Raw genomic sequence first — 15725 nt, 5'->3', positions numbered from 1 at the left:
AACCAATCTCCTCGTGGCTTCTGACAGATCTGGAGGGGGGGGGGCTTTAATAGTTAAAACATAACATACAACATTGATGACCCAGGGGTCCGGATTATCACTATCTTCAGATAGTGAGAATCATATCCCTGAGTCACGTCTGCATATCTGCATGTGTGTGTGTGTCTGCATGGATGTGGAATCTGTGTGTGACACATCTCCACATGTGTGTAAGAGGGTGTTGTGTAAATATAAATATGTAAATGGTTCCTCAATTCAAAAATCCCTTTTATGAGGACAAACCATAAGAAATAGAACAACAGGATTCTTTTTTTTTTCACTGCCATCGTTTTTTTTTCACAACCTGATGTTAACTCGGTTCAAATCTTGATAGATGATTCGTTTTTCTGCCAGTCAGTGCTTGTATAATAGAGCACATTTGAAAAGGCTGAACACTTTATGGATTATCCCAGCATTCCGCTGACAGGTATCCCATTATACAAAAATTGCAGGAGGCTTTCGGATATTTCTTCTTCCTCTCTGCTCTTTCCATTCCTCCTCTCCGCCCCAGCCTTTTCATCTCTTTGCGGTGTCAGTGTGATTCAAGCCTCGTCTTTTTCAAGTTGTATAAAGGCTCTGCAGAAGAGAGAAAGTCCATCAATTCACAAGGCCTCATGTATATTTATTTGTCTTGAGCAGTTAAAGGCATGTTGGATGAAACTCTGGCTGTCGTGTCAGGAAGAACTGTCAGGCTCTGATGGGCCAAAAAAAGCCATCTCCGATAATGGCTAACTCATCTAAAGTCATTAGGTGTGTGTGACTGTGTGACTGTGTGTCTGTGTGTGTGTGTGTGTGTGTGTGTGTGTGAGAGAGGGACTGGAGAGGGGGGAGTGGTGTGGTTGTTAGGGGAGGGAGGTGGAATTGAATGTTGTGAGGAGAATGAGAATGGGAGAGGGAGTGACAGAGTGGGAGAGAGCGAGGAAAGAGAGAGACGAGATAAAAATGAAACGTGCAGTGATGCTGCTGCAAACGAACACAGCATCGTAAAGAGAGACAGACAGACAGAGAGACAGAGACAGAGAGACACACAGAGAGACACACAGAGAGACAGAGAGAGAGACAGAGGGAGAGAGAGAGAGAGAGAGAGAGAGAGAGAGAGAGAGAGAGAGAGAGAGAGAGAGAGAGAGAGAGAGAGAGAGAGAGAGAGAGAGAGAGAGAGTGCTATGCAGACCTGATCCCCCTGGCTGAGGTATACATCGATACCACTTGATTTTGCCCCATCTTGGTAATAATAGGGTTTCAATGAGGCATCAAATGAGTTCTGCTGCAGAATCACTACTCAGCACTATGTTGGACCGCTGCTGCTGACTGACTCAAACACTAACTCTGCATCAACACCCCACTGACAGGAAGCAAGGAAGGACAGACAGCTATTAAGTGGGTGTGTTTCTGACTGTGTGTGTTTGGGTGTGTGTGTGTATTCTCCATCTTCACTCTTGCATGACTCATAAAACCACTGTGGACTGGTACACCTCTACAGGGCCCGGCCCCTGTGGACTGGTACACCTCTACAGGGCCCGGCCCCTGCACAGGACCTGAAACTGGCTAGGCTGCCTCCTGGTAGTCATGGCGCCCAGTACTGACAGTCAGGAGGGCATTACGTACGGCTTCACACAACTCTGAATGAACACACAGCTGAAACCACCAGCTCTATTCACTGTCAAATCTGTAACACCTAAAAAGGTTAAGTGTCTACTCCTGTACCTCCTGGCCACGTGTGTGTATGTGACTGTGTGTGTGTGTAACTGTGTGACTGGGTCTGTGTGTAACTGTGTGACTGGGTCTGTGTATGCGTGTTTGTGTGATTTGTGTGCCTGTGTGGTCACAACTGTGGCTTTCTGTCTTTGATTGTGTCAAAATAGAAGCGCTGGTAGTGGTGTTAATGAATTACAACGGATTAACTTGTATGGTTGCTCTTCTCTAGACACAGTGGGAATTCAGAGACTTTAAAAGAGAATACAGTTTAGAAAACTGACAACATTTGTAACCAAGGCAGAGAGATCTTGGGATGGCTTAGTGATGCGTCTATTTAAATGTATCCTGGACCTAACTACGAAGCATAAAACTAAAAACCACCAAAAAAACATCCAGTTTGTTGTCTGACTGTGGTTTTGTGTGGATGGTGATGCCCCACGTGACTGAGTACTGACACCTACTGGCCAAGGAGGATTCCTGCCGCAACAGACTTCTAATCCTGGAGCTACTCGGCATGCTGTCAAAACATCAGAAGAAGAGAGACGGAGAATCGCAAAGGACCACAACCTGGCTTTATTTCAGATGCACCATATACAGTTTTACATTTCACCAAATGTTTTATTCAATGTGTAACATTTTTGTCATGCAAAATCCCGTTCAACTAAATTCTTAGAAACACACACACACATACATACACACACACCAAAACACAAATCCACCAACAGATGATTTTTACTATAAGGAGGTACCTCACCAGACTCTCTCTGATGAAGTCTATGACAAAGAAGCAGATTTAAAATTAAGATTGACACCGCGGTTATAATTGTCCTAGTTATTTGATCATATAATATATAGTTATTCTTTTCTGAAAACTAAGCAATTATTCCAAGTTAACAGAAGTATAATACTCTTTCATGAAGTCAAGCAACGTCAGTCACTACCAATAAGCAATGAAGGGTAATCAGTCTGAAACGTTCAAAAGAAATAAGGCACATTATAAAACGTGTAACCCCAAGAGTAGATTACTCCAACACCCCTTATGTCATAAACGGTTACTGAGGACCAATCAAATAAGGAGATACTGCCACTAACGGTTGCTGAGGACCAATCAAAGGAGCAGATACAAACCCAGCACTGTAGACCAGACAGAAAGGAATAATGCTGCTCCCAAGGGGCATCCAAACACACAGAGCTCTCCAGAGAGTCATTTCAGTTGTGTATCGGCAGCTGGGAGGCAATGGCCCTCGAAACAAACAGTCCCCCCTGGCTCACCAGTTACAGCTTGATAAAGACATGCCTGTACCATGGCCTACAAGAAAACAAAAAGATAACCAGAATATTTCTATCTGATTAGGCGTATATGCTGTTGATAAGGTTATCTTCGGCGACAGGTAGAGCTCTTCTTCAGCAACATCCCCTCGCTGAACTAGCAGAGCGATTTAGGACGAACTTTGGGGAAGAGCTGCCGGAAGAAAAAAAAGGACACTTTTCATCGTTTTGTTGACACTATTCCTCTAACAAATTCCTCAAAGAGGATTCTGAACCAGGCAACGTGATCTGGGTGTGTGTATGTGTGTGTGTGTGAGAATGTGTCTGGTCTGTATCTCACCCCAAAGTAGTTGTTTGGGATGAAGCCCTCTCGGCCGCAGAGGGAGGCCCACCACCAGTCCACCCCCTCGGGCTTCTGCAGGATGGTCACCATGTCTCCCTCCTTGAAACTCAGCTCGTCTGGAGCCTGGGAGGAGTAGCCCCACAGGGCGTACACCACCCCACTGTTCTCCACACCCATGGCCTCCTCCACACCTGACCACACACACGTACACACAGGCACAAACATACACCCACAGGAAATCGAATAATTATGTTATGAGGTGTGACCCGAGTCCCATGTGTGTGTGTGTGTGCGTTTGTGTTGTGTGTGTTTGTGTGCGTGCCCTCCTCACCCCTCAGGAAGCTCTCACACTCCTCGAAGCCCACAGCGTAGGGGTCACACTTCTGCGAGGAGAACGCTCCGTCGCTCTCCGTGACGGCCATGACGGCCGCACCGTTCCTCACCAGGAACTCGCACAGAGGCCGGTCGTTACAGGAAGCGGAGCAGTGCAGGGGGGTCCTGCAGTGGGGGGAGGAGGGGGGGAGGACCACTGCTCAGAGACGCCACACACCTCGACCCAAGTAGCCCCACACAACCACCTGGATCGACAACAACACGCGGAACAACGTGTGTGTGCGCGCGTTACCATCCGTGGCTGTCAGGAGCGCTGACGTTGGCGCCGATGCGGACCAGGAAGTCCACCACACTGTAGTGCCCTCCGCAGATGGCGTTGTGGAGGGCAGTGATGCCCTCGTCGTTAGGCTGGCTGGGATCACTCATCTATCGAGAAGAGGACAGCGGAGGAACTCTAGTCATGTGATCAAACTACACATAGACAGGGACCAGGATGACACACACACAGACACACACACACCTCCTGCACAGCCCGCTGCACTGTCTCCAGTTCTCCCACCAGGGACCCGTCCAGCAGGAGGACCAGGGGGCTTAGCCGGGCTCTGCGACCGGAGCTCTTATGCTCACGACTGGAGCGTCGCAGAATCGAATGGTAACCCTGGCAACACCAACCACATCCAATTTAAGGTACAAGGAGATGGAGAATAAGAAGAAATCCCATGAACCAGGAGAGGCTCCTTTCCTACCCTGTATTCTGCAGGGATGGGGGTGCTGGTGATGGGGGCTGGATCCGGGGACGAGGGGCTGGAGCTCTCCTCTCCCTCGGACGAGCTGCTGTTCTCGCTCCCCAGCTCCCCCTTGAGGTGGAGGTGCTTCCTGTGGAACAGCTTGTTGATGATCTGCTTGTACTGGGTGGGGAGCTGGACGCTGGGCTTCTTCAGGGGCTGGGACGGGTCCATGGAGCCCCGCCTCTTCAGGGCGCGGGGGATCTCGGCCCGGATGCGGAGCAGCTCCTCCAGGTCTGGGATCACCTGGTCCTGGGGATGGGCCTCATGGTCCACCACCGGCTGCAGCCGCGTGGGGCTGAGAGGCCGGGGGGCGGGGGCCGTGACCCCACCCTCCGAGACGGGAGGGGCTGAAACTGTGGGCTGCTGCTGAGAATCCAGCCTCTCCAACTCAGCGTCCACATCCCCAGGGTTCAGCACTATAGGGACGCCATTATGATACCATTCTGTGCCATTATTAAGAGTTTGATGAAGATTGTAAACACCGAACAGTAAAATATCTACAGGTTATAATAGGCACGATTACGTAGCCCTTTACCTTCTCCGTAGTACGCTGGCTGCCTCTGCTCTGGAGGCTGGGGCCGAGGCTGGAGCTGCTGGAGGTACTCTCGTGGCAGAGGCTGGGGCAGGGGCTGGGCCTGGGGATGGAACTGAGACTGGAACGCAGACTGGAGCTGCCGGTAGAGGCCCGTGTCAGCCACGCCCTCCATGGCTCTGGGGTGGTGTGTGGGGGCTGAGGCCCAGTGGGGGTTCTGCAGCCTCATGATGACGGACAGGGGGATGGGCCGGCGTGGCCGGGACTGGGGAGCCATGGGGGGGATGGAGATACGGGAGATGATGGGCGGGGGGTGGTAGGGAGACTGGGTGGGGGAGGCGTGGTCTGGGGGGACCGAGATACGGGTGTTGCGTGGGAGAGACGCGTAGGGTCCGTGGGGGGAGAAAGGAAGGGCTTCCTGAGAGGAAGAAGCAACGGCTTAATGTACAAATCAAAATGAGTGGTTTGTTAACGGTTCGTTTTCGTATTCAAACACCTACATTTAGGCAGGCACACACGCACCTTTTTCGAGGAGAGGGGAGGGCCGTCGAGGTTGGACTCTCTCCAGTTACTGTTTGGCACCAACGGCCTCATCCACTCAGCCTCTGTAACAGGAAGGTGCAATGTTAACAGCACAAAGTTCACACGGTGTCCTAGCAGCACCGCGCACGGCCTCCAGAACAAATCTACAGTGCTTCTCTCTCAGTGTGTTGAGTTTTAAACACCCATCTTGCTCACAGTGCTCACACCTACAACTAATGCTAACTGCTGCTCACTGTGAGACAGTTAATGCTAACTACTGCTCACTGTGAGACAGTTGATGCTAACTACTGCTCACTGTAAGAGAGTTAATGATAACTACTGCTCACTGTAAGAGTTAATGCTAACTACTGCTCACTGTAAGAGAGTTAATGCTAACTACTGCTCACTGTAAGAGAGTTAATGCTAACTACTGCTCACTGTAAGAGAGTTAATGCTAACTACTGCTCACTGTGAGAGTTGTATTAATTGCTCCCTATTAATGAGTGTGTGTCGTGGAAATTGCCACAGTATGCTTCCGAATGAATCAATCAGGTCAGATGACTGTGTATATGCACTATTTGTACGTGGGATAAAAGTGTCTGCTAAAGGAATATGTTGTAAACGTAAGCATGTTTATTTATAGGCGAGACAGTGAGCTTGTTTTTTTCTGAGAAACATTGCTGCTTCTCTCAAGGCCCTCTGTTGCAGAACTATTCTACGTTTCCATTTAAGACGAAGTGACATATAAATAGTGCGTATAATCTAGAAAGTATAGCAGAAGATGGATCAGAAGTGCATAGTTCTACAGTATTTGGTGGTCAGAGTCCAGGAAGGCTATGTATTTACTTTGCCACATCGCAAAGCAGTCACATCTCCGCTACCAGGCATGGGGAACAAAAATAACGCAGTCCAGTGCAACGACAATATCTCAATTACTTAACTACAATTCAACAATAGTGTCCATTGTGCAACACAATCGTAAGTGCAACATTGAGTCCCTTGCCAGACAGACGAACAACATGCAAAGCAACGTGCGTTCACAGTGGTGCAAGAGGACATAACTCTCTCGTATCTGCAGCCTTAAGCGGTCGGAGTTATGCACCATGCACACACATGTCAGTAAATGTTTCCGTGTGTGTGTGTGTGTGTGTGTAGAACTCACTATCATAGGTGTGGTGTGTTTTCTTCTCATATGACATGTCCAGATCTGTCTCATTCCACTTGGCAGGGTTCTTTGGCCTATGCAAGTTATCATCTGAGAGAGAGAGAGAGAGAGAGAGAGAGAGAGAGAGAGAGAGAGAGAGAGAGAGAGAGAGAGAGAGAGAGAGAGAGAGAGAGAGAGAGAGAGAGAATGAATGTAAATTCTGACACACTGGCACACGTTGGCACACTTATCTTCTCACTTGTGCAGTATGTTTGTTCAGGGTTACGACAGAGTTTGGACTGCTGTATACATGCCATACCACAGCCAATACTCACCAGCCGATTTGAATGGGATAAAGTTCCGGGGCAGAGTGCTGGATGCTGATTGGCTGAAGCAACTAGGGGAAGGGCTTCTGTCCGGCTGCGGCGACCTGCGTCCCATTTGGGAGGGGTCATACGGGGCCAACAGAGTGGGGGAGGGGTGTGCCGTGGTCCGATATGATTGTTCATAGGAGGGAATTTTGGCGATGGAGGAGGAGGAGCCTGTTTCCATGTAACTGAGAGAGCTGGAGGGGCTCCTGCTGTGAGGCTGCTTGCGCCTCTGGGTGTGAGGGGATAGGTTGGGAGGGGTCATCCGACCATAGGAGTAGGCAGAGTCCGAGCCAGGGCGAGGGGAGGTGGAGTAGCTGTCTCTACGGACCTGAGGGGGAGTGAGCTGGTGGGGGGGGAACATGGGGGACGAGGGCCTGTTCCTGGTGCTGGAGTTGAGGGAGTCCCGGGAGCCAGAGTTGGTAGAGTAGGGCATCAAGGTGCTATTGGTGCCACCGCCAACACTCGCCTCTCTGAAGGTGGAGCTGGAGACGGAAGGGGTGGGGCTGTAGACGGCAGGGGTGGGGCTGTAGACGGCAGGGGTGGGGCTGTAGACGGCAGGGGGGGGGCTGTAGATGGCAGGGGTGGGGCTGGAGATGGCAGGGGTGGGGCTGTAGACGGCAGGGGTGGGGCTGTAGACGGCAGGGGTGGGGCTGGAGGAACTGGACTGACTGACAGACTGCAGGGAGGGAGAGCGCAAGGGTGTCAGGGACTTTACACAGACAGGCACTCTTACACAACACAGACACACACATACAGCTGTAACTTATTACACTCAGGATTTCTGTTTGTACCTTATACACTGGTGGGTCACTAGGAGTGACGTCCTGCAGGAGAGAGTTAAATTCTCTGGACAGCTCATCCGCTGTGGCCAGGGATGCATTCAGGTCTTCATTCATGGTCTGGACTGAACATATTGAACAAACACCAACACAAAAACATGAGAGCGGGAAAAGAATGTTTGTGGACATGCATAGATATGAAGATATGAGACTTGGTACTCACACAGCATATTGCTTCCATAGCTACTGTGTGAGCTCATGGCTAAGTGGTGGCGTCTGGCTCCTGTTAAACAAATATGTGAAAAAAAGGAGGACAAGAGTTCAGTAGTCAAACAGTAGTCAAATCCAGTAGCTGTTTGACATTCAGGCATTGAATCTATGCAACTAATATTTGTGTTTTGCTCCACCGACACAAGATTCAACGAGTTGTCACTCCATGTACAGTATTACACGCGACTAAACTTAATTTCCATCAAAGCTCTTCATGTTTTACCTGGTCTGGTCAGTTTTTGGGGTGATGTTGAGTTAAACAATGTCTCAATGACCTGATCAAACACTGTCTGCAGAGGGCAAGCAGCATCATCAGGGACGGCATCGTCAGGGACGGCATCGTCAGGGACGGCATCGTCAGGGACGGCATCGTCAGGGACGGCATCGTCAGGGGCGGCATCGTCAGGGACGGCATCGTCAGGGACGGCATCGTCAGGGACGGCATCGTCAGGGACGGCATCGTCAGGGACGGCATCGTCAGGGACGGCATCGTCAGGGACGGCATCGTCAGGGACGGCATCGTCAGGGGCGGCATCGTCAGGGGCGGCATCGTCAGAGACGGTAAGGTCAGGGGCAGCATCGTCAGGGACGGTAAGGTCAGGGGCAGCATCGTCAGGGGCAGCATCGTCAGGGACGGTAAGGTCAGGGACGGTAAGGTCAGGGGCAGCATCGTCAGGGGCAGCATCGTCAGGGGTGGCATCGTCAGGGACAGCTCCCATCCCAGCTGCAGACTGTTTGCCCTCCTCCGCTACAGGCCCCTCCGTTCCCGGACCAGCAGGTTCAGGAACAGCTTCTTCCCTGCGGCTGTTACCCTGCTGAACTCTGCACCACGGTGATAGCCCCCCTGGTCACCCCCCCTCACACACCTTCCTCCAGTGACAGTACTAACGGCATTTCGTTGACTCAGTACCTGTGCAATTACAAATTTCTAATCTAATTTAATCAAAGAGCTGACTCAGGTTTCGTCAGGAGCACAACTGTTGAGTTCCTCCCCTATTATCTAGCTCCTACGCACCTACCCTCCCCTAACCTCTGACTCTCTTTCTAGGCACACCTTGTACCTGTTCAAACAAGACACAATAACTTGACAGACAATATTTCCCCTACTGTTAATAATATTCGAATGTCACGCATACAGTATTTTGCAAGCAATGTGGTCATATGAACAATGTCCAACCCCATGAACACTCCTAAAATAACAATGGTCCAGTTCTCAATCTGAATAATCTCCAGTCATAGGATAGCCATCTGAGGAGTCAGATGGCTGAGTGGTGAGGGAGTCGGGCTAGTAATCTGAAGGTTGCCAGTTTGATTCCCAGCCGTGCCAAATGACGTTGTGTCCTTGGGCAAGGCACTTCACCCTACTTGCCTCGGGGGAATGTCCCTGTACTTACTGTAAGTCGCTCTGGATAAGAGCGTCTGCTAAATGACTAAATGTAAAATGTAAATGTAGGATAGAACCATCTGTTCCCTGTAGTAATCTCAGATGACTAGACCCTCAGTGCTCAGCCACAGACAGGTGTTGCATACTAACTGCTAGTCTCACAGAGGACAGAACAAAGCAGGAGTACATCAAGCCTCAGACAGACAGCTGTGTGTGTGTGTGTGTCTTTCCGCAGGTGAGTAAGTCAGGCCAAGCTTGTGAGCTCTCAGAATTGCCTCTGTCAGCATCACGTAGCGCGGTGGTCAAAGCAGACATAGTGTGCTGTCACAGGTGACTCAGTCCAGACTAATAAATGCTCCACAATAAGAAACAATCCAAAAAAGAACACCCCATCCCCTCCTATAACGACATGCTGGCTGTCTCGGATGTTGGCGCTGTTGTCTGAATCCCTTAAGGACGAAACCTGAACTTGTCGCAACAACCTTGTTCTCAAGGCAAGAATCATCATGTATAAAAAAGGTTCCACTCTAATAACAGGAAGGTTACTGCCCCGGATGAACACATACTGCAACTGCACAGGTCATTGTACGGACATCGATCCACCCACACACCATGAGAGATGGGAAAGGAGAGCCTAAAACATAGTAGAGTAAAGCAGAGTACAATAGAGTACAGTACTGAGTATAGTAGAGTCCTCACCAAGTACTCATCAGTGATGCAAACTTGTTTTGATCATGAAAATATTTATTTTCCAAACTTATTTTTTCAACCTTTCAATCTTTTTTTCCCCACACGTGAAGTGAAAGGAAAGGAGAGGAAAGGAGAGAGGAGGAGAACTTCGTTACTTCCCATCTCTGCACGCCACATACACAAAAACCTGCGAGGATCAGCTGTCTCCAGTAATGCTAAGGTGGATCAGGATACCAGATCAAGTGGAGGTGGTCAGACAGATCTACTGAACATCCAACACTGTTGTGTCTGGTCTGCTCTCCTTAAACAGAGTAGAGTGTGTCTACAGACAGGCCTCGTGTTCACATTCCACACCCCTCCGTCCAATGAGGGTTACAGCACAGCCTGGGACCACTGCTGTTCAGCTTATCTGTGTTTTCCGAGAGCAGCGCACACAGAAGACTCCCTTTCTGTCTCTCACTTTCTGTCTCTCTCTATGTCTCTCACTTTCTCTCGCTCTCTCTATGTCTCTCACTTTCTCTCTCTGTCTATGTCTCACACTTTCTCTCTCTCTATATGTCTCTCACTTTCTCTCTGTCTCTCACTTTCTCTCCCTCTCTGTCTCTCCTTCCCACACTCGTTCTGTCTCTCTGTCATTCTCTCTCTCCATGACTCATATGAGTCATTCAAACATACCAGCGCTCGCTCTCTACTCAGTAACTAATTTAACCCTGTTATCTCTTTCTCCCTTCCACACTCCCTTTGATTTTGCTACCCTTCTCTGTCCTTCAGCGTTCTTCAAAAAATGTCTCTTGGCGTGTTAAAGTATGCTGGGGGACTTGATTCAGTGCCTCCGGTACTGGACACACTTGTTTTTTATGATGAAACATGTCTGCATGCAACACCTTTGCGCTGGTTATGTAGACCTCCTCAAGGTCTGCCTACTGGGCCATGTGACAGCTGGTCCCATTAGAGCTCTGTCATCACAGAGGCAGATGAGAGGGGAGAAGCTGGAGGTTGACTATGGGAAGTGAAGAGATATTAAAGGATTAGAGACAACAATAGGCTACCCTTAACAGAATCCTAGGGTGTGTCCATAATGACTACAAACACTCCCTCCATTCCTTTTGCTCTCTCTCTCTCTCTCTTTCTTTTTTCTCTCCAGGGCTCGTGATTACACATGTCAGGCAGATCCTCTGGTTTCTCTTCAGTTGCTCATTTCCCCCCCATCCTTTCATTCATTTCCTATGTGTCCCGTTTCAGTTTCGTCTACCCACGCCAGCACCTTTCCTCTCCAGACTCTCCCTTTCTCTGGAGACACTGGACCAGGCAGTGTAGGCTAGCTGGCAGACACAACATCCCACAGGACTGTTCCCATGGGATCTCATCCAGCGACCCTCCAGCCCCTGACTGATACATTGACATTCCTCTGGATAATTTCCACCTGACACAGTTAACCCAAGCTAGAACACGTCTGATGTTTCACATAAGACTCCTGCAGCTCTTGACAGGCAAGCTTGAAATTCTGGTTGACGCTCTTTCAGATCACGAAGCAGACACCCTGCCATGTTGCAGCAATTCATCAGAGGCCACCTTGTTTATCTTGGATGGGTTTAAATGATTTGTTACTCTAGCACCTTTTAAATCATGTCATGAGATATCTGTCAGAGGTCAGTGCAAAACTAAACAAACATTTGACTCTATGGAACCGTCTTACATATACTATCAAGCATTAACACAGGTAAGTGGTAAGTGGTGCTGTGCTCCGACATTGCGTAACATATCAGGAATGTGTGTCTCCGCACTGGGAAAGAGAGACCAGTTATTAATCAGGTGTGTCTGACAGTTAGTCTGTTGGTGGTTGAGGGTCTGAATTCTTCCAAGATAATCGTCTGAGGTTAGACTATGATCCACAACATGACTTGACAGAAACTTTGTATCGTAAGGGTTCCACAGGTTTAAAAAGAAATGTTTTGAGCCATGACCCAAACGTCAAAGTAAGTGTGTGTATGTCTATGTAGAGTGTCTATGCAGGATGTCTATAGAGTGAAATAATTGCTAAAGATACACATGACTATGGATTCAGATACCACACCCTTGCTCTTGATACATCCTGGGTCATTAAAAAAAAGCAACCTCACTCTAACCAACGACACTCCACCCAATTCATTGAAAGGAAGCAATGTCTTACGCAACAAAACGTACAGTCACTGTTCTTATTTTAGACACCCATCGGAAATTATAGTGACTGTAAATATTTCTCAACCACATTCACTCTCCCACACACAAGTAACTCTGCAGCCAAAGTTAGGATGAGTGACTTATTGGACATTTCTTGATTTATGCTCATACCCCAACTATACTGATCAGGTCCCAAAACCACACATCCTTTATGCCAGCATGTGACTAAGGAATCTCTCCATTTCACACCATGTCCCACGCTTGGCATTCCAGGGAAATTACATGGCATATCTAACATCCACACCAAACATTGTTTGCACAAGCTCTGCAGAGTAGCATTGGGGGAAACTATTATGTTATACTACCAGTAAAAGCAGCACAGACTAAATATTGATAGTAGCCTACCAGGATTAGCGGACACACACACACAAACACACACACACACACACAGAACCATAATGAACAAGTGTTAGAAAGTTTGAAAAGTTTGTATAGAAACTCTTCAGATCTGGTTAGTGGGTCATGTGTGTGACAAGAGATTTATGTTTGATGGAAATTCCTATGGCAGGTTAGAGAAAATAACCGGCATTAAAGGCAATGCTGTCCGGCTGGTTTAGCTTGGAGACACGCCATGACAATTTAAGTGATCCAACGAGGTAAAACTATCAACTTCACAGGCACTTTTTTCAAGTTGGTTGAAATGTTTTCAACAATTTTATCAAATGGTTTGATCAAATGTCATTATTTTCACCGTCTTTAATTAAAAATAAAAAGATATTCTAGTTGAGATGATTGCACGGCTCTACTATCCATCGTAAACTTGCGGACTTTAAATGTCTAGCCTGTAGGCCACTCTATGGCTTGATCCATGTTTTGTGCATTGAGAACATCTGACTTTCATTAGTTCAAGAAAGCTGCGGTCCTCATCACATTCACCATTCACGCCTCAATGCTCACAGTAAGGTATCTCTTTTTAAAACATACAGATAAACAATACAGAAACAACAGAAACAATAGTCTATTGGCCTTCTCAACTAAGAAACGATCCTTAAGTGGGCTATATAGCCTACTTGTCATGCTGCGACTCTTTATCCAACTGAACTTCTAAATAAAGCCTTCCTTACCCCCCAAAACCTGCCGTCTTCGTACAAACAACAGCCGATCTTCACCCGAAAGACGACAGTTTTCTGAAGGAGGAACAATCCCTCTTTGTCTTTAGAAACTGTTTAAGGAGGTATTAAGTTGAGGCATTCAGTCAATGCGTTTTGAGTAAAGCAAGTTATTTTGGTACGTTCATAGTCCAACCCACATTGTCTGCTGCGTTGCTGTAACCCGAGCCAGCTGTTCTTCGTCCACAGCTGGCGCAGGTAAGCCTACCCTCCAGTGGTCCCATCTAGCAAACGCATTTTAGATCATGTGTTCTTCTATGCATTTTAATATTTATGTAGGCTATGAGAAACATGTTCTGAAACATAAACATAGGCTACTGAAACAATACAGGCTACTGGAGAAACCATCTCCCTCGCAGATTTAGAAGCATAAATGGGAAACAAAGGTTAATCGTACCGGATTTTTAACTTCAACCAGTTAACTAAATTATGAATTTAATATTGACGAAGTGAACAAGATTACTGAAGTGGGTGTGTTTCAACCGAACGTCATGAATATTAAAATAACGTCGCACTGTCACCTCTTTGTCCCGCCCCTCCGTGAAGTGTTTCCGTCAAGATGGTGGTTGGTGCCTTCCCTATCGCCAAGCTGCTCTACCTTGGTGTACGGCAAATGAGCAAACCTGTGGCGAACAGGATTAAGGCAGGAGCTCGAAGAAGCGAGTTCTTCAAGAATTACGTATGCCTTCCACCGGCACAGTGTGAGTAATTGTAGTCTATACACCATGTTTGTGTTGCCTCTGTCTCTGACACCCAGAGATTGCACGCAACACGGGATGACTGCCCTTTGACGATAACCAATGAGATTCACCTGTCACTGCTTTTCAGCCAATCGTTTACATGGGTGTAGTCTTAAATGGGTGTATTTTTGTGATTGAAAGAGGTGTTACCCAATGGGGCTGTTTTCGGTGTGGGAACGCGTTTGTCATTGAGGTGGAATGAATCCTTTGAAAGTGCCTTTTGAACAGCGGTGACTAGCTATTTCGCTTTGACAGTATTTCAACTAAAGCTAGTAAGGTTAGGACGATACAAATAGGAATGACCAGCTCTCTGAAAAACGTTCGTTTGAAACAAGCGAATGTTGTATGAATTCAACATAAATATGTGAACCGTCTATTTAATAACACCAACATGCCCAACTCTCAACAAATCTCCACATGAATATTAGTGTTAGCCTTGTTATCAAAGCCACTTAACTTGAAGTACCACAGCCTATCGTAGAAGCACTGCCAAATTATTTATTGTATGTATTCTCTATTCAGTATACCACTGGATTGAGATGAGGACCAAGATGAGGATCATGGGTTTCCGAGCCTCCACCATCAAGCCCCTGAATGAGGAGGCAGCAGCCGAACTGGGGGCAGAGCTGGTGGGAGAGGCCATCATCTTTGTAATTGGCGGCGGCTGTATGGTGTTGGAATACAGCCGGCAAGCCATGAACTCGCGACGCAAGGAAGACGAGCTAAACGAGACCATCACTAGCCTACAGACTCAGCTGGGAGAGCTCGCCCTAACCACAGAGACACTAGATGCCCAGCTCAGAGAGATGAACAGGCTAATGCTGTCCTTTCCTGCTGCACCTGCTACCGTTTCAAAATGATATAAAGGGTTATTGGCTGAGTGACAAGGATGTTTGTTATTCGGTGTGTGGTGAAGGGTGTACAACAGTACGGTACAGGACAGCACTTCCATGTTAGTTACACAGCCTTTAAATCTCTGCTACCTATATGGATCTGCCCTTCCGCAAGAGATGGGTACAGATCGATACGCATACTAGTGCATTGTGTACCGTCATCTGCACCTGTTTGAACAACCAGTTGTGAAAACGATCTGCTATGATATTCATAGTTTATATTCAATTCTCTAAGCATGATTGACAAAAGGCACCATACAGGAATTATTTCAACATATCGTGCCCTTTGTAATTTGGTGAAATAAGCACTTATGATTATAAACATAATTCCTTTAACTGTTATTTTAGTTGGATATGGTATTACAGAATGGTAGAACAAATAAGAGGTGTTTTTCCCCCACATATTTCATTCAATTCTCTTCCTCACCTAAAGATGTGTATTGTCTACACACTGGATCCATGCACTAGTTCAAGAGTGTGTATTAACGGTGCCTGTGGCGTGTGCATACAATTGTAAATTAATGATGTAAAATAAAACTTAATGTTCAAGTGTATGTGAAGTGTGTTTGTGTTCCTTCTCCAAACTCAAGTCTACAACGGTGAC

The 15725-nt window shown here is 47.6% G+C and overlaps 2 protein-coding genes across 2 annotated transcripts; one reads left to right on the top strand and one right to left on the bottom strand.

Moving 5' to 3' along the window:
* Positions 1–2282: 2282 nt before the first annotated feature.
* ppp1r13l (protein phosphatase 1, regulatory subunit 13 like) lies at positions 2283–13824 on the bottom strand. Its single transcript, XM_062472414.1, has 13 exons — positions 13444–13824; positions 8039–8098; positions 7828–7940; positions 7001–7712; positions 6684–6776; positions 5522–5604; positions 5003–5417; positions 4426–4883; positions 4200–4337; positions 3972–4105; positions 3678–3844; positions 3344–3537; positions 2283–3196 (listed from the first exon to the last, which is right to left on the bottom strand). Exons 2-13 carry the CDS (start codon positions 8073–8075, stop codon positions 3161–3163), a joined length of 2580 nt encoding a protein of 859 aa, XP_062328398.1. The 5' UTR covers positions 8076–8098; positions 13444–13824; the 3' UTR covers positions 2283–3160.
* A 192-nt stretch (positions 13825–14016) lies between these two features.
* On the top strand, positions 14017–15675 carry opa3 (outer mitochondrial membrane lipid metabolism regulator OPA3). The gene is made up of 2 exons (XM_062472430.1): positions 14017–14189; positions 14751–15675. The coding sequence occupies exons 1-2, from the start codon at positions 14048–14050 to the stop codon at positions 15086–15088; spliced, it is 480 nt and encodes a 159-aa protein (XP_062328414.1). The 5' UTR covers positions 14017–14047; the 3' UTR covers positions 15089–15675.
* The last annotated feature ends 50 nt before the right edge of the window (positions 15676–15725 follow it).

The sequence above is a fragment of the Osmerus eperlanus genome, chromosome 11, assembly GCF_963692335.1.
Source record: "Osmerus eperlanus chromosome 11, fOsmEpe2.1, whole genome shotgun sequence".
Lineage (NCBI taxonomy): Eukaryota > Metazoa > Chordata > Actinopteri > Osmeriformes > Osmeridae > Osmerus > Osmerus eperlanus.
Note: the sequence above shows the minus strand (reverse complement) of the source record. Positions and strands in the feature narration are given on the sequence as shown.

Coding starts and splice junctions, on each gene's coding strand:
- ppp1r13l (XM_062472414.1), bottom strand. CDS start 8,075: ATGAGCTCACACAGTAGCTATGGAAGCAATATGCTGT. Junction 7,941..8,038: donor CTATGGAAGCAATATGCTGT/GTGAGTACCAAG, acceptor CAATATGTTCAG/TCCAGACCATGAATGAAGAC. Junction 5,605..6,683: donor AACACACCACACCTATGATA/GTGAGTTCTACA, acceptor TTCCTGTTACAG/AGGCTGAGTGGATGAGGCCG.
- opa3 (XM_062472430.1), top strand. CDS start 14,048: ATGGTGGTTGGTGCCTTCCCTATCGCCAAGCTGCTCTACCTTGGTGTA. Junction 14,190..14,750: donor ATGCCTTCCACCGGCACAGT/GTGAGTAATTGT, acceptor TTCTCTATTCAG/TATACCACTGGATTGAGATG.